This window comes from Sapajus apella, unplaced genomic scaffold (assembly GCF_009761245.1).
Source record: "Sapajus apella isolate SASKATOON/1434 unplaced genomic scaffold, GSC_monkey_1.0 scaffold141, whole genome shotgun sequence".
NCBI lineage: Eukaryota > Metazoa > Chordata > Mammalia > Primates > Cebidae > Sapajus > Sapajus apella.
The window spans coordinates 309,409-332,004 of record NW_022437081.1 but is presented as its reverse complement, the minus strand read 5'-3'; the positions used below and the strand labels follow the sequence as shown (position 1 = coordinate 332,004).

Here is a 22,596-nt window from a genome sequence, read left to right as displayed (position 1 = left end):
GATTCTTCCCTGGGTACTATACCTCAAATTCCCAACGGTATATTTCCAATGAGTTTTGCCAATGTGGCACCCCAACAAGTTCTCTGCCGTACATTGAGTAACAACTGGACCTACCTGATATGTGGAAATCCTTGGTGGTGGTGGTGTGAGGGTCTCCTCATATGCTCTCCTCAAGCCTGCAGATGACTTTCATGGGTTCCTCTATCTCAGTAAGGGGGTGATGGATCTCCCTTTCGGCTTTAACTTACTCCTGGGAGAAAGTTCTTCTCTTACCTGGGTGCCCTACCCCAACCCTAGGTGAATGCTTCCTTGTGGGCTCTGTGTCATCCCTTTTGGATGGGGCTGTTTCTGTGGTGCTGTGTCTTAGCCCTGGAAAGCATTTTCCATAATGCTCTATCTCAGTCCAAAGGGGTGACTCTTAGGGGCTCTATCTCAGCACTTGGGGAGGAGACGTTTCCTTGGTTGCTTCATAACTGCAGTTGGAAGGCTCTTCCCTGGGTTCTGATCGTAATTATGTTAGGGGATGCCTTCCTTGGTTGCACTATGTCAGCCATGAAGTGAAGGAGCTTCCTTAGATGCTCTGTTTCCCACCTCAAGTAGGGGAGGACCATTCCTTGGATGCTGTATCTCAGCCCTGCAGGGGACTCCTCCTCATGTGCCCATCAAAGCTCTGTGTGTGTGTGTGTGTGTGTGTGTGTGAGAGAGAGAGAGAGAGAGAAAGAGAGAGAGAGATTGCGTGTGTAAGGGGGGCACTTTCCTTTGATATTCAATCTCTTCCTTGGGTGCTGTATATCAGCTCTAGAGTTGAGGTTTCTCCTTGGATGCTTTATCTAAAGCCTAGAGTGGCACATCCTTAATGCTCTAACTCACCATTGCTGGAATTTTTCTTAACTCTGGGAGTAGAACTTTTCCTTGCATGCTGTATCCTCAAGTGGGGGAGTAATTCTTTGTGGTCTTTTAACTTCACCACCCAGGGGTTCTTACTTGTGTGCTCTGTTTCAACTCTAGGAGAGGGAGAGTACTTGTATTTTAGGTGCTCTATCTCTCCTATGAGAGAACTGAGATCCTTTTTAGGTGCTCCAATTCATTATGGAGAGGACTCTTCTGTGGGCCTGTGTCTCAGCCCTGTGGGGAAGACTCTTCCTAGGAGCTCTAGCAGCTCTGCCATGGTGCGGGGGTGTGGGGGTGGGGAGGGACTCGGTCTTGGTTGCTCTATCTCAGCCTAGGCGGGATTTGTCTTTGGGTGTGCGTTCTCAGTTTTGAGCAGGAAAATCTTCCTTGTGGGATCAAACTCAATCCTTGGGCGATTCTGCCTCAGGTGTTTTCACAAGGCTAAGGAGGTGGGTTGGTATTTTCTTAACTGTTCTATCTCAGCGATGTCTGGGAGGTGGGAGGTGGAGCTGGGAGGACTTCTTTGGGTGCGCTATCTCAGTTGACTGTACTGACCACTTCTTATATCTGCTCTTTCTGTATTTAGAATTATCTTTATTTCTTACCAGCCAATTTCTTGTTGCTCTGTTCCCCTGTTATAGTTAATAATTCTATATATTCAACTTTCCCTGTTTGAATTACTGTGTGGTTTCTCTCTCTTGATTTGATGAAGTCTGAAACAGAATTGGTACTGTGGATAGTCCCTGGAGTAGAACCTTTAGATGAGATTAGGGAATTTATCTGGTTGTGCCTTTGAGCTTAAATACAGCACCCTGCTTCTTGCCAAAGGGAAATTATACAAAAGTATCAAGGTATCACGATGGGTGATTGTGATGAAGTGCCAGTTGAAGTGATGTGGAGCGGTGTATCAATCTGGAGCCACTGTATCAATCTGGTTCCAAATGTGTAGGAGTTGCGGTTGCACCATATCCACACAAACACATGGTATAGACTTTCGTTAGTTTTAGCTATTCTGCTGGGTGTTTAGCCATATCTCATATGGCTTTCATTTGCCCTTCTCTGATGATTAATGAGTTGGAGCAACTATTTATATATTCAGTGGCCAGCAATTTGCATGTGTCCTTATGAAGTACCTTTTCAGGCACTTTTGCCCATATTTTATTTGGTTATCTTTTTCTTAGTGATTTGTAGGAGTTCTAAATTCAACTCCTTTATCAGATATTATATATAATATACATATATAATATGTATACTTATAATAAATATCTTCTATGAATCTCTGGTTTTGCCTTTTCATTCTCTTAATAATGTCTTTTGATGATTAGAAGTTCTTAATTTAATTAATTCCAATTAGTCTTTCTTTTTTAAACCATTAAAAATCTTTGCCAACCCCAAAGTCATGAAGATGATGTGTCAAGCTTTCTTCTAGATTTCTAACCCATCTCAAATAAATTTTGGTATATGTAATGAGGTAAATGTCAAGGTTACTTAATGGACTTATTTAAAAGACTATCATTTCCACCAGATATGCAGTTATATTTTTCTGTAAATATGTATGTCTGTTTTTACTTTTCAAAAATTTTTTCAACTTTTTTTTAATCTTTCCCCTTTTTATTTGCTGCAGGGTGGCCATAATCCTCCATGGAACAGAAATGTAAAGACCATCCCTAAACCAGGTCCAAGCATCTTCTTTGCAGGAGGCCCCAGAGACATCACCATTGACTGGCCAAGTTTCTAACTACAAGGGAAAGCCAGGGGAAATGACCACTTTCTTTATACCTCTCCATTATGATGCCTTTCCATCTTTCCTAAGCCCTGGCTCTCTGACATCTAGCATTAAAAAATAAATTAGGCTTCCTTGGAATGGAACAAGCATGGGTCTTGTCTGTTTCCTGTGAGTTTCCAGGTACAGGTGGATTCTTCTCCTCTCTCCGATGGGCAGCCAGATTGGATCCAGACCCTAATATTGTTGTTATCATCATCATCATTGTCTGTCATCATTGACATCAGTAAGGAATTAGTAAGTCCTTTAAGTCAGGCTAAGGAATCTGGAGGCTTATGGACAGACTTGGAAGGCATGTGCACCCCAAAAGCAACTGCAAGTTGCAGTGCACAGACCGGAGGCAGTAGCCAGCACAGAGCCCACTGTCCCCTTCCAGGGAAGAGTTGATTGTGGTTTGGGGAAGGAGAGAAAGCTCCAGGACTGAGAGCTACTGGGAGCAGCATGGATCGACTGAGATAATGTGAGGAAAACATCCAGCGAGATGCTGGCACACATTAGTTGCTCTGTGAACAGCAGAAGTTTCTTGTTTTTTTTTTTTAAATAAACTGCTGCAGCTGTTGAGAAGCCCCTGCCAGTCTTAGACTATGTACAAAGGGCCTAGTTTCCTTCATGCACAGTCCTGGGCCCCTGAGAGGGATCGAAGAATAGAAGAATTCATCTCCAAATCTGAGGCCTGAGTCACAAACTTTAAAGGAGAAGGGGGAAATCTGCACAGAATTGGAGGTGGCAGCCTCCCCTTCACGGCTATGTGGGACTCACCACCCAAGGCACAGTTTGGTTCCCATCCCAGGGCACCAGGTGCTACCATGGCTGGAGCCCTCAGTCTACACATGAATCCGACAAGTAGTATGACAGCTTCTGGTTGATCAATGTGTGTTCATTCTATTCCCCCAGTTGTGCAGGGTCAGAAAGTGTTCTAAATGTTGTTTCAAAAAGAGTGAGGTTTTAGCTAGATCAGGCCCTGTGAGGTGTTGTTTTTATTCTTTTAAACACTTTTTATATTGAAGAAATTTTACGTTTGCAAAAGCGTTTCTCAGGAATAGCAGGGAGCCTCCATAAATCCTTCACCTGCCATCAGGGGCTCCAGGCAGGGCAGTAACATGATCAGAATTCTGTCCTCCAACGGGTTGCTGGTTAGGGCAATTACAGGCACCAAGACCAGTTAGGAGGTGGATATCAAAGTCCAGGGATGGTTGGCTGAGGTCTGAGCTAAGGCAAGGTGAAGCCTGGTCTCCCTCCTGGGGACCAGCAATCAAAGTGCCCACAGCCTCCAGGACTATACCAGGAAGAAAGAAGCCCCCAGCAACAACAGGGTAATGGTTACTGGGAGTTAGTCTGGGCACAAGCACCAACCACCATGTGCCAGTGGGACCCTGGACACATCATGATCTCTCATTGCCTCAGTTCCTTTATCCGTAAAATGGGGAGATCTCACTGCCCACCTCACAGAGCCATTGTGAGGATTAAATGAGCTAGTCATAAAAATAACAAAAATTAAAAAATAAAATTTAAAAATAAAAAAATAAAAATTAAAAATTAAAACAAATGAGCTAGTCGTGCTTGGAACAGGGTCTTTACATCTATGTGGTGCCAGACAGTATCAATTCAGCATAAAGGGCTTCAAATGAAGATAATCCTAGCAATCCAGAAGTGGCCAGAATCCACTGGGCACCTCCTGTGTGCCAGGCCTGGCTCAGGGTACAGCACGCGTCATCTCATTTCATGCTCTCAACTACATAAAAGGTGGGGATGTCACCAGCCCCCATGTCCAGGGGAGAGCTTAAAGGCACGCTGGGTCCAGGAACCAGCTGGGAAAGACTCGGCCAGATACTCCAACCCAGATACTCCAAGTCCAAGTCCACACTTTCAAACCCTATGCCATCCTGCCTCCAGGGCTGGCAGGGTGACCTTGGGGAGTGACTTACACCATCACCTTTCAGTGTGGACACACTCCTCTGGGTGCATAAATGCTGCTCTGCTTGTTTTCTGCGAAGCCGCCCGGCTGGTTCATGGGTCCATGCGGGAGGTGGCCCCAGTGCATCCTGCTCCTCCCGGGCTCAGCTGCTGGTGCCCGCACAATGCCGCTGCTACTCTCAACTTTTATTTTATGTTCAGGGGTACACGTACAGGATGTGGATGTGCAGGTTTGTTACATAGGTAAACGTGTGATCCCATTACCTAGATATTAAGCCAAGTGTCCATTAGCTATTCTTCTTGATGCTCTCCCTTCCCCCACACTCCCTCTGACAGGCCCCAGTGTGTGTTGTTCCCCCTCCCCCCAACGTGTCCTTGTGTTCTCATCATTCAGCTCCCACTTGTAAGTGAGAACATGCAGTGTCTGGTTTTCTGTTCCTGTGTTAGTTTGCTGAGGACAACGGCTTCCAACTCCATCCATGTCCCTGTAAAGGACATAATCTCATTCCTTTTTGGTTGCATAGTATTCCATGGTGTATATGCATCACATTTTCTTTATCCAGTCTATCATTGATGGGCACTTAGGTTGAGTCCGTGTCTTTGCTGTTGTGTGAGCAGTGCTGCAATGAACATACATGTGCATGTATCTTTATAATAGAATGCTTTCTATTCCTTTGGGTATATACCTAGTAATGGGATAGCTGGGTCAAATGGTATTTCTGCCTCTAGATCTTTGAAATCTCCCCACTGTCTTCTTCCACAGTGGTTGAAATAATTTACACTCCCACCAATAGTGTAAAAGCAGTAATTTTTCTGTGTAACCTCACCTGCCTCTGTTGTTTTCTGACTTTTTTTTTTTTTTTTTGATGGAGTCTCACTCCCATTACGCAGGCTGGAATGCAGTGGTGCAATCTCAGCTCGCTGCAATCTCCACCTCCTGGGTTCAAATGATTCTCCTTCCTTACCCTCTGACTGGCATGAGATAATATCTCATTATGGTTTTGATTTGCATTTCTCTAATGATCAGTGATGTTGAGCTTTTTATCATATGTTTCTTGGCTGCATGTATGTCTTCTTTTGAGAAGTAAATGTGCATTTCATTTAAGTTTTTGAATTTAATATAAAGTTGTTCATAGGAGTTTCCCTTCTCTCTTTAGAATTTTTCTGGATCCATAGTTATGTCATTTTTCATTCCTGTTATGTATTTGTGGATTTTTTTTCTTGACCAATCTTCCTAAAGCTTTGTTTATGCTACAAGTTTTCAAAATACTGACTTTTGGTTTTGTTTATTTTGTCTTTTGCAATTTCTTTTCTATTTCACTAATTTCTGCTTTATGTTTACTAGCACCTTCTTTCTACTTCCTTTGGGTAAATTCTACTGTTCTTCATCCAGTTTCTTATGTTAGAGCTCAATCTTCAGGATTTTTTTTTTCCTTTTCTAATATAAGCACTTAAGACTATAGTCTTAAGGTCCACTTTCACTGCATCCAAAAATTTTCATATGAAATATATTCCTTATCATTCATATCTAAGTACTTATTAGAAGTCTTAAAATTTCTGAATACATTTTGTTGCAGTTACTATTGACTTCTAATTCAATTTCGTTTTGTTTAAAGAGTATGTATGAAAGTAGGTATTTGAACACTGTTGAGACTGTGGCCCATTTTTGCATGCATGCTTGAGAATAGTTTATATTCTGATTTTTGGGTGCAGGTTTCTATAAATGGCCACAAGTTAACTTTGTTCATTGTGTTGTTCACATTTATGTGTTTATTATTTTTTTCTGTTCAACTTAACAATAAATGAGATAACTACATTTAAAATCTTCCACAATAATGGATTTTTCAATTTCCCTCAATAGTTCTACTTATTGTTGCTTTATATATTTTTGAGACTATTTTATTACATGCATACAACTGTACAATTGTTAAATGTTTCTGGAGAAATGAATTTTGACCTTTACATAGTGACGACTTATGCTCAAATAATGGATTTTATTGGTCTCCTTTATCTGTTATCAATATAACTTCCTCATCTTCCTTTCTTTTTTGATATTTGATATTTTAATCCAAACACATTGCTGTTTGAATTAAAATTACAGGATCCACGAACATGTAGAAGGTAGTATGTGGTAAAAATGCTGAGCTTCACATGAGCTCACATCTAGCTCTGGTCCTGCCTGTAACCACTCAAAGAACCTAGGCAATTCATACTTCCTCATCAGAAAAGTGAGGGAATTTGATTGGATGAGTGCCAGACTTTTTTTTAACTTTTATTTTAAATTCAAGGTACAAGTACAGGTTTGTTACACAGGCAAACTTGTGTCATAGGATTTTGTTGTACAGATTATTTCATCACCCAGGTATTAAGCCTAGTATCCATTAGTTATTTTTCCTGACACTTTCCCTCGTGTCACCCTCCATCCCCAGGTAATTCCCAGTGTCTGTTGCTCCCTTCTTTGTGTCCATGTGTTCTCATAATTTAGCTCCCACTTATGAGCAAGAATATGCAGTATTTGGTTTTCTGTTCCTGTGTTAGTTTGCTAAGGTCAATGGCCTTCAGCTCCATCCATGTTTCTACAAAGAACATGATCTTATTCTTTTTATGACTGCATAGTATTCCATGGTGTATATGTACCACGTTTTCTCTATTCAGTCTGCCGTTGATGATCATTTAGGTTAATTCTTTGTCTTTGCTATTGTGAATAGTGCTGTAGTGAACATTTGCATGCATATGTCTTTATGTTAGAATGATTTATGTTCCTCAGGGTATACACCCAGTAATGGCACTGCTGGGTTAAATGTCAGTTCTGCTTTCAGCTCTTTGAGGAATCACCATGCTGCTTTCCACCATGTTTGAACTATTAGGTTGATACAAAAGTAATTGCTTGCTATTTTTACCATTAAAAGTAATGGCAAAACTGCAATTACTTTTGCACCAACCTAATAATTTGCACTCCCACCAACAGTGTATTAAGTGTTCACTTTTCTCCACAACCTCAACAGCATCTGTTATGTTTTGACTTTTTACTAATAGCCATTTTGACTGGTCTGAGATGGCATCTCATTGTGGTTTCAATTTGCAATTTGCATTTGTCTAATGATCAATGATACTGAACGCTCTGCTTTTAAAGGGCTCATGTGTGTAAGTCAGACCCATTTGGAGAATCTCCCTATAGTAAGATCAAATGACTAGTAAGCTTAATTACATTTGCAAAATTATTTTTTCCTGTAATATAAACATGAGAGTAACACCAGAGGGTAAAGGTCATGGGGACCATCTTAGAGTTCTTCCAAACAAAGAGAGAAGCTAAATATATCAAGAGTTGAATCCATGAATTTTGGGCCACTTGCTCTTGCAAAGTACTTATCACTCTAGGACCTGTCTGAGTATGATCTTTATATATCCTTTCTTTTTGATAATAGGGTGCTTCTGTACCTACCCATCACTATGATTTGGGGGGTCAGAAATCACCCTGGTTAGGATGGGCAGCTCAGCTGGCATGGTAATGTGATGTCCCATAGTCAGGGGTTCAGTCTCTACTAAAGCCCTGTAGTAAGCCAAATGTTTCTTGAAAGTACAAAAATGGCAATTATTTCTCTAGGAAATTAGTGCCCGTACAGCTGGTATCCTGTAATCATGGAGAAATCTGATTATTTCCCTTTCCCAATGCACCATCACCCTAGTAAAGGGCTTCAGTCACCTTTGGGTAAGAATGAGAGAACGAGTAATAGTCTATACAATTTCCACATATAAAGGGTCCTTCTTCAGGAAGACCCCCACTTCATGCATAAATTTTTTGGATCTTTAACCAAGTCAAGTCTGGGATTTGATTGATTCAGTAACCCTTAATGATAATGAGAGTAAGGAGGGATATGTCTGAAATGCAGAAGATCCTACTTCTGTATCCAGTGATGAAAGCCAATGGAAAGTACAACAACCTAATTAAATCAGGACTGCTAATGGCCATGAACCATGAACCTCGAACCTCGGGAATGGAGTTTTGAATCATCCCATCAGGAAAAGGTTTATCACCAGAGAATATGCTTGCTGAGGACAAAGGGAGTATGAAATGGGTAGTGGAAGGAGTGACCACATGGCCATATGAAGAAACAAGGACTGTAGTAATTATGAGTATTACTTCCTTATCTTGATATGAATGTTTACATACATATGAACCAAATATTTTTGGTTCTCATCCCCTTAGCTGATAATCTAAAATGTATTAACCAAGATTTAACTATATTTTCAGTATTTAAGATATAGGATATTAAAGGTAGAGTATGAATCAGGTTGAAGAAAAATGTGCAATATCTAGAGACAAAAATTAGACTCTGTATCCTCTTTTTGTAAGCAGGGAAAGTTTTCTCATGTTAGGCAGAAAAATAACTTTGTTACTGTGTTTATTTAGAGATAGATATGGCTTAAGGAGATGTGCATGGGTACCAGAATGACAAGAGGTACCCTTTGTAATGTGTCAACTTGGCTAGGTGAATTCATTACAGACAATTCTCTTTTCCTGTATGTTTCCAGTTAAAGTGTATGACAGGGAGATACTCTAGAGATTCAAGAATGTGGTGGAGGAGAAACAGCAGTCATTTTGTAGCTCATACCCATTGTTGCTGACCTGCTGATTCACCTTTTGGCATGAAGCAGCAGCTGTGCCTGCAATTCTTCTAACTTCCACTGGATTCTCCTTCAGTTTCTCTATCTTTAGGATAAGGCCTTTGAGTTTAGCTCCATTAGGCGGGGTCCTGGATTACAGAGAATACCCTTGTCACCAAGGTCAGAGGCAACAAGAATAAGGTCAGAGACAAGAAGAATGGAGATGTATTTGTCTGTCCTTATAGGTTTTCAGATCATGTTTGCAGATTTTATTAATTGCCTATTCTTTTTTTCTTATGGAGAATTTGTAACCACATTCCATAATTACATAAGGTAATTTTTTTTGTAACAGCAGCAGCAACAACAAATTTATGTATCACATACTTTTTCTGCTGCTGCTTTTTTTTTTTTTCTTTTTTTTTGAGACAGGGTCTCACTGTGTTGTCCAGGCTGGAGTGCAGTGGTGCAAAACCTCACTGCATCCTTGACCTGCTGGTCTTAAGAGACCCTCCCACCTCAGCCTCCAGATTAGCTGGAACTACAGGCACCTGCCATCATGCTTGGCTAATTTATTTTTAGTATACACAAGGTCTTGTTATGTTGTCCACACTATTCTCAAATTCCTTGCCTCAAGCAATCCTCCTGCCTCTATCTCCCCAAAGTGCTGGGATTACAGGCATGAGCCACCCTGCCTGGCCTTTTCCTGCTTCTTTAGTTGAACTTTGATTGTTGTAGGCAGGAGGATGACTAAACCCTTATTAAGCCTCCTTATACCACTTGCTTTTAAAGTTTGGTAGTTTTTTCCTGTGCTGATATATTGTAGATAACCACTTTTTGGAATTCTTTTATAATTTCCTTGTTCCATTCAAGATTTTCAAACCAAGTATAAATACAAATACCATTACTACTGGTAAGCGATTTCTTATAAAAAACACGATTACATTTCATGATTTTCTATTCGGGAATTTGAGCAGGACTGGGATCGGCCATCATTCTGCTTAACATGGAATCACCTGGCATCACTCAGTGATAACCAGATGGCAGCTAGGCTGCTCTGGAAAGCTTTGTTGTTGTCATAAAGTACACATGACATAAATCTTTCAATTTCACAATTTTAAAGTGTATAATTCAATGGTATTAAGTACAATCACAATGTTCTGCAACCATCACACAACTATCTAGTTCTAGAACTTTTTTCATCACTACCCCAAAAGGAAACTCTGTATCAATTAGCAGCCGCTATCCATTTTCCCCTCTCTCCAGCCCCTTGCAACCAGTAATCTACTTTCTGTCTCTGTAGATTTCCCAATTCTTGATATTTCATATAAATCGAATCAATCATACTATATGTTCTTCTGCCTTCTTTCACTTCGCATAATGTTTCCAATGTTCAGCCATGCTGTAGCATGTATTAGTACTTCATTCTCTTTTATGGAGATTATTACTCTATTGTATGTATATATCACGTTCTGTTAATTCACTCATTAATGGACATTTGGGCTGTTTCCACCTTTTAGTTGTTATGAAAAATGCTGCTATGAACAATTGCATACAAGTTTTTGTTTGAACACCTGTTTTAATTTCTCCCTATTTTAAACTTTTGTTTTAGGGTTAAGGGTACATGAACAGGTTTGTTATATAGGTAAACTTGTGTAATAGGATTTGTTGTACAGATTATTTCATCACCTAGGTACTAAGTCTAGTACTCAAAAGTTATTTTTTCTGCTCCTTCCCTCCTCTCACCTTCCACCCTCTAATAGGCCCCAGTGTCTGTTGTTCCCCTCCTTGTGTCCATGATTTCTCATCACTTAGCTTCCATTTGTAAGTGACAACATGCAGTATTTGGCTTTCTGTTCCTGCATTAGTTTTCTAAGGATAATGGCCTCCAGCTCCATCCATGTTTCTGCAAAGGACATGATCTCATTCTTTTATATGGGTGCATAGTATTCCATGATGTATATGTACATTTTCTTTATGCAGTCTACCATTGATGGGCATTTAGATTGATTCTATGCCTTTGCTGTTGGGAATAGTCAACACCTATTTTATTTTCATCAACTTTTATTTTGAGTTCCATGTTTACGTGCGCAGGATGTGCAGGTTTGTTACATAGGTGAATGTATGTCATGTGATTTGCTGCATAGATCAACCCATCACCTGTGTATTAAGCCCAGCATCTATTAGCTATTCTTCTTAATGCTCTCCCTCTGTCCCCCTCTCGCAAAAGGGCCCAATATATGTTGTTTCCCTCATGTGTCCATGTGTTCTCGTTGTTCAGCTCTCACTTACCAGTGAGAACATGCAGATTAACACCTATTTTTCAGTTCTTTTGAGTACATTCATAGGAATGGAATTGCTCAGTCATATGGCAGTCCAATGTTTAACACTTGGAAGAAATGTTTTCCACAATGGCTGTACCTTTTCACTTTCTGAACTGCAGTGTATGAAGGTTTCAATTTCTCCACATGCTCAACAATGCTTGTCATTTTCCATTTTAAAAATTATGGCAACCTGGTGTGGTGGCTCACGCCTGTAATTCCAGCACCTTGGGAGGCCAAGGCAGGTGGATCACGAGGTCAAGAGATGGACACCATCCTGGCCAACATGGTGAAACCCCAACTCTACTAAAAATAAAAAATTTAGCTGGGCATGGTGGTGTGCACCTGTAATCCCAGCTACTCAGGAGGTGGAGGTAGGAGAATCACTTGAACCTGGGAGGCGTAGCTTGCAGTGAGCCGAGATTGTACCACTTCACTCCAGTCTGAGTCTATCAAATATATATATATATATATTTGATATATATATCACTCCAGTCTATATATATGGCCATTCTAATAGGTATGAATTGTGATTTTTATTGTGATTTTGATTTGTGTATTTCTAATAACTAATGATGTTGAGATCTCTTCATGTACTTCTTGGTCAGCTGTATGCATTCACTGGAGAAGGGTCTACTCAACTCCTCTGTCCATTGTTCATTTTTTGTTGTTGAGAGTTCTTTTTATATTATGGATACTAGGTCCTTATCAGATATATGTTTTGCAAGTTATTTGTGGTTGTCTTTTCACATTCTTTTGTTTTGTTTAGACAGAGTCCCATTCTGTTGCCCAGGCTGGAGTGCAGTGGCACAATCTTGGCTCACTGCAACCCCCATCTCCTGGGTTCAAGCAATTCTCCTGTCTCAGCCTCCCAAGTAGCTGAGATTACAGGTATGTGCCACCACACCTGGCTAATTTTTGTATTTTTAGTAGAGAGGGGGTTTCACTGTGTTGATCAGGCTGGTCTTGAACTCCTGGCCTCAGGTGATCCGCCTGCCTCCCAAAGTGCTAGGATTATAGGCGTGTGCCACCATGCCTGGCCATTTTCACTCTCTTGATACAGTCTTTTGATACACAGTTTTTAACTTTGGTAAAATCAAATTATCTATATTTCTTTTTTTGCTTGTGCTTTGGTGTCTTATCTAAGACGTCATTGCCAAATTCGAGATCGTGAACCTATACTCTGAAGTTCCCTTTTAAGAGTTTTATGATTGAAGTTCTTATATTTTGATGTTGATCCATTTTAAGTTAATTTTTGTATGTGAGGTAAGGGTCTAACTTCTGTTATTAGTTTCTGGTTTGACTCCATTATGGTGTAAGAAGATACTTTATAAGACTTTAGTCTTTTAAAATTATTGTCATTTGTTTTGCAACCTAATGTATGGTTGATCTTGGAGAATACTCCATGAGCACTTTTGAAAAATGTGTACTCTGCTACAGTTGATGGAGTGTTCTGTAGGCATCTGTTTTTACTTTTTCTTTAATCCATTAGTTATTTAAGAGTGTGTTGTTTTATTTCCACATATTTATACATTTTCCAATTTTCCTTCTGTTATTGATTTTCAGTTCTATTATATTTTGGTTGGAGGATATACTTTGTGTGATTTCAGTCTTTTAAATTTTATTAAGACTTGTTCTGTAGCTTAACATACCTTCCATCATGGAGACTGTTCCACGTGCATTTGACAATAATGTATAGTCTGGTGTTGTTGGGACAAGTGTTCTATTTATGTCTGTTAGACCTAATTGGTTTATAATGTTCAAGTCTTCTATTTCCTTATCCATCTTCTGACTAGTGCTTCTATCCATTATTGAAGTCTCCAACTATTATTGTAGAACTGTGTATTTTCCCTTCAGTATGTCAATTTTTGCTTCACTTATTTTGGAGCTCTCTTGACTGGTGCATACATTTACAATTTTTACAACTTCTTGATGGGTTGGCCAACTTATGAATACATAAAGTCCTTTTTGGTCTCTTTTAACAATTTTTGGTTTCAAGTCTATTTTGTCTGATATTAGTAATAGACACCCATCTCATTTTTGGTTACGATTTGCATGGAATATCTGTTTTCATCCTTTCACTTTCAACCTATTTGTCACTTTGTATTTAAGGTGAATCTCTTATACACAGCATATAGTTGGATCACTTTTGTAAATCATTCTGTCAATGTTTAATGAACAGCTTTATTTTACACCATGGAATTCACCCACTGAAAGTGTATAATTAAATGGTTGTTATATTACATTATTAATTTTTAAAATTATGCTAAAATCTGTATATCATAAAATTTGTTATTTTAACCAATTTTACATGTACAATTCAGTGGTTTAAAAAAATATTATTATTATATTTGTGGGGGTAAAATTTATTATCGGTGGTAATTGTCAGTTTCAACCAGCACCAGTTATTGCTCCCAAGCTTTGTAAATGGGAGCTTTGTTAATGTTGTCTTTAAAATTCCTTCCTGTTTCTTAGCTGGGAGAGGAGGCTGCACAACATAAAGGGTGAGGGGAGGAGCAAGCCAATGGGAAGAGGCACTTGGCCTTAACTCAGAGACGGGGAAAGATTGTCACTCTATTTTCTTTCAGTGGCAGTAAGAGCTTTATCAAGGTACTTAGTGCCATCAGCTCTTGCACTGGGGAACCCAGGGCTCCAGGTCAGCAAGAGACAGGTCCTAAAAGACATTAAATTGTGGGAAGACAGCTGAGGAGGTAGGCCAGCCCCACAAGGGAGAGGACACTGCCTATATGGATTCGATGGGGGCACACAAAATGATACTTCCATTCCCTAAACCTTGTAATCTGCAAATGTGATCTTATTTGATAAAAGGGTCTTTGCAAATGTACTGAAATTAAGCATGGCAAAATTAGATTAACCTAGATTTCAGGTGGGCCCTACATCCAATGACAGTCCAGTCTCTTACAAGATAAAAACAGAGGGAGATTTGAGACAGTCATAAGGGCAAGGCCATGGGAAGACAGAGGCAGAGATTGGAGTAATGCTGCCACAAGTAATGGAAGGCCTAGAGTTACCATGAGCTGGGAGAGGCAGGAAGGAGCCTCCCACTAGCACTTGTGAAGGGAACATGGCCCTGCCCACACCTTGATTTTTTGCTTCTGACCTCTAGAACTGTGAGAGAATAAATTTCTCTTGTTTTAAGCCACTCAGTGTGTGTAAATTTGTTACTGCAGTCACAGGAAACTGATACACTGTCCTTCTTGGTGGCGGGTCCTAGGCCCTCAAGACGTCACTCAAGGTCAAGGTCCGCTTCCTGATATGATTCCTGAGCTGCTGTAGAAGGCGCCATTGAGATAGGACTTCTGCATTGTTACCTGAGCTCAGACCACTCACCCTGGGAGGGCCAGCTCAGAAGGGTGGTGACAAGAGGAAATGTAGTGGTGGGGGTGGCAGGTGCAGAGGGGAGGCAGGCAGCAGCCAGGGGTCCTGGGGCACCAGGGTCATCAGCAGGCTGAAGGGCGAGAGCTACCATGACAGTGGTGGCAGTGGCTGTGGGGGCTATTAGTTTTCAATAAAGATGGGTCTCACTGCATTGCCCAGGCTGTCTCAACTCATGGCCTCAAGTGATCTTCCTGCCTTGGTCTCCCACAATGCTGGGATTAAAGATGTGAGCCACCACACCTGGCCTTTTTAAAAGGAATTCAATTCATTGGTTTTAATTACATCCAATATGTTATGCAACCATTACCACTACCTATTTCCAAACTTTTTCATCACTCAAACGGAAACTCTGTAACCATTCAGCAGTAACTCCACATTATCCTGTCCCCTGAGCCCTAACTTAAAAGCCAAAAGTAACCTATGTGGTTATCTTGACTAGTACTTTATGTTTCTTCCTAAGATTTCTAAGTACTCTCTTGTGTCCTTTCATTTCATCCTGAAGAACTCTTTAGCACTTCTTGTAGGCACTACTAGTTGCAAACTCCTTCAAGTTTTGTTTATCTGAGAATGTCTTAATTTCTCCTTCATTTGTGAAGGTTAGTTTGACCAGATATAGAATTCTTGGTTGACAGTTTTTTATTTTCATTTTTTATTTTTTTCCTGTAGCACTTTAAACATGGCCTTCTGGCTTTCATTGCTTCTAATGAGAAATTGGTTATTAATCTTAGCAAGGATCTTTTCTAACTGACAGGTGATTTCTCTCTCACTGCTTTCAAGATTCTTTGTCTTTGAACAGTTTGTCATAATGTTTTTCAGTGTGGATCTGTTTGAGTTTATCTCCCTTAGAATTCCTTGAGCTTGTTGCATGTGTAGATTCATGTCTATTATTAAATTTTGGAGTTTGGGGCCAATGTTTCTTTAAATATTCTTTATGTTACTTTCCCTCCTCTCGTGGGTATCCTATTGTGTATATATTGTTATGCTTGATGATGTCCCATAAGACTTTTAAATTACGTTCATTTTTCTTAATTCTCCTTTCTTTCTACTCTTCAGACTGGATAATTTCAATTGTCTGATCTTCAAGTTCACTGATTGTTTCTTTTGCCCAATCAAAGCTGCTGTTGACCCCTCCTCCTGTCTTCCTCCCTTCTCATCTTCTCCCTCTCTCCTTCCCTCTTCCTTCCTCTCTCTCCTTCTCTTTTCCCTCATCCATCCCTCCTCCCTCCTTACCCCACTCCTGAAGAGCATGCTACATGGAAGATGGACTAGTTACTTGCTCCAATGGCAGATGAGCATGGTGTCACCCCAGCCCTGAGTGCTGGGAGCCACCTGGCCTGCATCCAGCCTCCCTGATTGCCTCTTGTCCAGCCCCGCACCTGCATCTGTGTGCCCTAACACATTGCACACTGAGCAGCCATGGGCCCTGAGCAGCCACCACCCCGATCACGCACTGGCCCTCCTAGCAGCAGCACAATGAATGATTCTAGAATCAAGAATGTGGACCACATAGCCCCTGTGGCTAAAAGTTACAGAGGGACCCTCAGGCACCAGCCAGCCTCTGACACTTTTTATGGGTCTCTGTTTGCTGTTTTTCACCCTCTAAATAAAGAGCAAACACTGTAAGAAATGCCAACAGTCTTACATTCAATTTCTCATGACTGGCCAACTGTGTATTGCCCTTGTTAACTCTGTGTAGCAAGACTGTGATGAATTCAAGCTTTAAAAGCTACCTTCAGTGGCTTCAAAAAGGAGAAACGGTGCCGTGGCATTCCAAAGAAACCCTGGCTGTGGAGTGAGCTGCAAGTATGCCAGTGGCTTCTCTGCACTACCAAGTTCAGTCTGGTGAAAGTGAATCTCCAGAGGCTTAGCATGAGTGGCCAGGTGTTGTATAACCTTGGCAAGGAGTACTTCTGGAGCTTGCATTTGACTTTGTGTATGACATTTTCTGGGAACATCTGGACCACATGACTGAAGAAAAACACAAAAAGACAAAAGATCTATATAAAGAAAATTCATGCCTCAACTCAATTCCTCATTGGATTAAAAGCAATGCATTAGGTTTTGACATATAGCAGGTACCATATTGAATGCAGACACACAATTACCCCAAAGGCAGCCTCCCAGACAGCATGTATCCAGCTTCTGCACCCAGCGTGCTCAGCTCTGAAGAGGAGTTTCAGATGTCCTCCAAGTCTCAGCTCAGCTCTGTCAGCCTCAACTGTGCTCCATTAGTCAGGACTTTCTAGGCAGCTTGAATTTGTTCACCAACAATTCTCGGAAGCCTAAAGACCACAAATCACCTGATAATGGTGCAGACATTTAAAGCTGTCTGCTTCTTTAACATTTAAATCACGAAGCAGACAGCTTTGAGAGCTCAGGCTCACAGCACCAGTCCTGGAACAACCAGTCATCCTTGCTGGATGTGCAGCAGGTTCCTTTCTTCAAGAGCTTCAAAGACAACTGCAGCCAGTCTCTCTGCCTGAAAAAGTTGACCATGCCTTTCAAGGATTACATCCAAGAGAGTAGCAATCCGGGGCAGCAAGGCAAACCAGTTAACTTGTGGCTGTGCTGTCCAGCTTCACAGAAAGTGGACCTATTCACCTGTGGCAGTTTCTTCTGAAATTTTGTCAGACAAATCTTGCCAGTCATTTTTTCAGCTGGAATAGGGACAGTGGGACTTTAAGCTTGCCAACCCTGACAAGGTGGACTGCCAGTGGGGAATCAGGAAAAATAGGCCCAAGATGAACTACAAGAAGCTGAGCATGGGTTTACACTACTATTATGACAAGAACATCATCCATAAGCTGTTGGGAAAGTGCTATATGTGCTGCTTTTTATGTGACCTCCAGAACTTGCTGGGGTTCACACCTGAGGAACTGTACACCATTCCGAGCTTCCAGCCCAACACAGAGGTCTGAGGTCTCTGGAACCACCATGAATCAGCCCCACGCCCATGAACTGAATGGGAAGCCCATCCTGACCAACTACTCCAAGCACCCATGATTGAATATGTCCAGGAATGGCTCCAGCAGTGGCTTTATTACATCTAAAAACCATACCTCTTGACTAGGCTTTCTCTCGTGTGGCAGAGAAGGCACACCTAATACTACTCGCAGTGCTTTTAAGTAAAAATGGTCGAGAAACAGGCACTTGGTAGCCATCATGGCTCCTAGCAGGCTATGGGAAGGGATGGTGCTGGGTGTTTGAGATTCTCAAAGGAGTGAGCATATCATGGACACACACAAATCATTTTTCCATTTTCTTTCATGTTTTGCAACCAGGAAGAGAAAATGCAAAAACTGCCTCTTTGTTTGAGAGGGGTAGGAAGGTGGAAAGTAAACAGCCATGCCATTTAAGAAGTCAGTTTGTTTATATTATTATTATCTGAAACAGGGTCTTGCTTGTTGCCCAGGCTGGAATGCAGTGGTGTAATCACAGTTCACTGCAGCCTCCACCTCCTGGGCTGAAGCAGTCCTCCCACCTCAGCCTCCTGAGTAGCTGGGTCCACAGGTACGTGTGACCATGTCCAGCTAATTAAAATAATATATTTTGGAGAGATAGGGTCTCATCACGTTGCCCAAGCTGATCTTGAACTCCTCGGCCCAAGTGATCCTCCAACCTTGACCTTCCAAAGGGCTGGGATTACAGATGTGGGCCACGGCACGTGGCCTCAAATTTCTTTTTTCCGCAGCCATTCCAAGGGTGGGTTGAAATGCTACAAAGCTCTCCTACCATGTTTCAATGACTTTTCTCCTAATTCAGCATTGGCTTGGCTGCTGTGAACCTTTTACTGTATTTTAGAGTTCTAATAAACTTGATTCTGACAGTTTTCCCCCAGTGTTTTCCATGTTTCTTGAAAGTGACCACCCCCACTACTCTGCCATTTTCACTAACATCACTCAATTCTGTGATGTTTTGAACTTTAAATCCTTACGTTAACATCTTAATTTAACAGCATACACTTTTTTCTGAAATAACAAATTATAAGAAACATGTAACTAGAAATTTATCCAGCATTAATGAACTTGTAAAAATCAATAAAATGATTTATTTTATATATGCAAAGTCAAAATCTCTTTGTACACTTTAATTTTTGCAAATTCATACAAACATAGCAATATTGCTCCATATAAACTTTTATATAAACATTAAAGGAAATATATACATTTATTTGTTCTTCTTGTGCTTTCGAAGCACAGAATGTATAAGTCCATCTGAAGACTTTTTATCATCACATGCAAGAACAAATGTCAGAGGTTGGGGGCAGCCTCAAGTGCACTTTGTAATGTCTCTAGACAAAAGAGAAGAAAGTTGGAGGTAGATTGTTTGGTGACTCTCCCTGCCCCTTCCCACAGAGAAATAAGTTACCCAAATAGCAGCTTCTTACTTCTTTGATTCAAACTATCCTGAATATTGCATGATTTAAAAGGCACAATTAGGAATTGTTGAAAACTTTGTTCAGCACACATAAGATTGCCATTTCTTTTCTGTACACCTGTTCTTTCTGAAGGACACAGTAAGAGCACCAAGCTGTGTTCCACTTGGAGGTGGCCCCTAGACACTCTAAGAATGCCCAGAATGGCAAAGTTCAAATGAGTAACCTCTTGTTACCTGTGGTAGGGGCAGTGGTGTTTACTGAATTTAGCCTGCTGGATTAATAATTTCACCTTCCTCAATTGAGGAAAACAAAACAAAACAATTCATACTTTAAAAAATTATTAAGGCAAAAACCCAGCTTTCACTGCCAGATAATCATAAAATTCAAAAACCCCATTGCTTTTTCTTAGCATCTTGAAGGCAATTCCCTTGACTCAAACATTCCAGGAGGCTTCAACAATATCACGTTCCAACCTACAGCATAGAAAACTTGTCATTTTTTTCTCATTGGTCTTTGCACTAACATGATGATCTGCTGTTGATGTGATTAATGTTGTTGAGAAGGTGGTGGGAATCTATTTTTTCTAGTACCTTCTCAAGGTACTGAATTAGGACTCGTCTTTTAAACCTGAAAATAAAGAGAAATTTTACTAACCAAATGATACTTAAAGTATGTATGACATTCAAGGCATTGTGTGGTATACAAAGTGCAGCTTACAATCTACATGGAAATATAAAGATTATCCTCATGGAAAGATATGGTTTAGAGCAAGTACCAATAGTAGCAATTGAGGGCCCAAGCCTACCTCAGACTATGATAAAGCTAGAAGGATGAATGAGTTGAGTTCAGATAATATAAATCCAAATACTTCTGGAGACAGCCTTAACTATGAGTGAGGACCAGAAACGCAAGGCAAAGCCTATTCCTCTCTTTGTCCTGCATTGGGCCCTATTGCTCTAAAAACAAAAACAAAAAACTAAGAGTTCCTGTTTATGCCCACCTTGCGGCTTCCTTGATGGTAAATTCAACAAACTGTTTCTTCATCTCCAGAGGTCCTTGCACTTCTTCAAGCAAAATGAAAATTCTTTCATATTCTAAAGAAATAAAAAAAAAACAGTGTTTTTATAAAGATGAATGAGAATAAAATTTAATTGTTGTACATCCTTAGTAATTGTTGTTTGTGAGTGGAAAGTTAGATGTAGTTTGTATTTTAAACATTTAGATCAAAATATCTACATGCATTTACTAGGGAAACTCATGTTAACACCAACCATATGTAGCAGGCTGAATAGTAGCTGCTTAAAATTGTCCACATTTTAATCCAAGGAACCTTATATGGCAAAAAAGACTTTACTCTGCAGGTGCAATTAAGTTAAGGATCCTGAGATGGGGAGATTATCCAAGTTTATGCATGTGGGCCCAATGTAAGCACAGGTGTCCTTATAAGATGAAACAGTAGAGGTAAGGTCAGAGAGAAAACATGTAAAGACAGGAGCATAGGTCAGAGACGAGAAAAAGTGCTAAGGCTGTTTTCATGAAGATGGAGGAAGGGGCCATGGGCCAAGGAATACAGATGGCCCTTAGAAGCTCAAAAAGGCAAAGAAAGAAATTCTCTCTAGAGCTAGCAGAAGGAATGCTGGCCTGCCAACACTATTTTGGCCCAGCAAAAACAATTTCAAAATTCTGACTTCCAGAACTGTAAGATAATAAATTTGTATTGTTTTAAGCTAGGAATCTTTTGATAACTTGTTACAGCGGCAAAAGGAAACCATTACAACAAATAAGGGGGGAAAAAAGAGAAAAAAGTATACTGCATCTTTTTAGTTAAAACAAGAGGAATTGCCTTAAATTATGTGAAAGCCCAGCATCGCACCCAATGTACCTCAAGGGGTAGCTTGAATCTACAGTGAATCATAGAATGAGAGGAACCTCCTGGTGTATTGTTCATAGATGTTCTTTCGCTACTTACTTCGTCCAAACTTTCGAACTTCTTTCATTAATTGATGTTTTATATCAGCATTGATTCCTTGTGCCATAGCAGGAGTGATTTGCAATGTATTCGGCATAGTTTCCAATGTAGATGCTTCTGTCTCTTTTTGGTCATCTACAGAGGGATTGCAGTTTTTGGCTCCTCCTACAGATGTGTTACTACCAGGTTTTTGAATCAGCCCATCTTTGCTGACACTCGTGAAGTTGTCAGAAAGAGAATCCAATTGGTTGGCTGGCATACCATCTCCTGTCATATTTATAAGCTCTGATGGAGCAGATTTTGACAGGAAGCCATCAGGTGGGGTCTGACCATTTTCCATCTTCTCCTCATGGCCATCATGAATGATGGTAGCATCTGGAAACCAAATGAAGAGTTTGAGCTGTGAAGTAAGTTTATTACGTCAACTTCACAGGTACAGCCCTCTGATGCTCAATTTCTAGTAAATTATCTCATAAAGCAGGATATACCAGGTGGCGACCTGAGATCCCTCAAATTGAGGCCAGGACACATAATACAGTAAAACTGCCTCTTATTTTCTGGCCCTATGAATACATATGGAAACCAAATAAGACAGTAAAACTCTAAACACACATTCACAGGTCCCTGGTACTCATAGGTTAGTGTGAGCTTGTTATGCTTTACTAGTTGAAAACAGCAAGTCTCAGTTGACATCATGACTTTTCAAATTGACATACAACCCGCCATGCTTTACTGAGCTGGAAGCCAGACAACTTGGATACACCTCAACCTGCCTCCTCTCTACATCAAATATGTTCTGAGAAAATAGAGGCGGCCATTAGTGCTGAAAGTTCTATATGCACTCCATCACCAAAAATCCATTTTAGTGTATGATCTTCCTCAGCCTTCATTTCTGTGTCAGAAAAGTGACTTTCTTTTCACTACAGATCTGACACCTTTTTCATTTATTCATCATCTGTGGCAGACAACATGCCGGTAGCTAGGGATCAGAGTAAACAGCCCAGAGAGCAACGTTCCCTGCCCCTGTGGAGGTCAATCCTCATGGGACAGTCAGACAGTACATGCACAATGAGCAAATGAAACAAGCAGCATTGAGCTGGTGTTGCGGAAGCAGTTCACAGGCCTGTAGGAGACAGCAGCAGAGGGAGCCCCAGGGACTCTGGCTGGTCGGGCAGGGTCTTCTGAGGAGGTGCGCTTGGGCAGGACTTAAAGGAAGAAGCAGACTCTCCTGTGCAGAGGCAGAGGGAGAGTTCCAGGCTGTGGTGAGGCCAAGGGTAGGGACTGGAGTGGGGATGGACCAGACAGTACAGGATGGGACAGAAGCAGAGAGAGCCAGGAG

The 22,596-nt window shown here is 40.8% G+C and overlaps 1 protein-coding gene and 1 pseudogene across 6 annotated transcripts in view; one reads left to right on the top strand and one right to left on the bottom strand.

The window, feature by feature from the left end:
• The first annotated feature begins 16,297 nt into the window (after positions 1-16,297).
• Positions 16,298-17,828, top strand: LOC116540537 (annotated as a pseudogene).
• A 1,102-nt stretch (positions 17,829-18,930) lies between these two features.
• INTS6L (integrator complex subunit 6 like) overlaps positions 18,931-22,596 on the bottom strand; it is a 60,914-nt gene continuing 57,248 nt past the window's right edge. For 4 of the 6 annotated variants that reach the window (XM_032264060.1, XM_032264062.1, XM_032264061.1 and 1 more), the window contains 3 exons: positions 21,258-21,632; positions 20,289-20,382; positions 18,931-19,915 (listed from right to left, as the gene is read on the bottom strand). In XM_032264060.1, the coding sequence (XP_032119951.1) occupies positions 19,807-19,915; positions 20,289-20,382; positions 21,258-21,632 (578 nt within the window). In that variant the 3' untranslated portion in view covers positions 18,931-19,806. The remainder of the gene's footprint in view (positions 19,916-20,288; positions 20,383-21,257; positions 21,633-22,596) is intronic. The other 2 variants (XM_032264064.1, XM_032264065.1) reach the window with 1 other exon arrangement.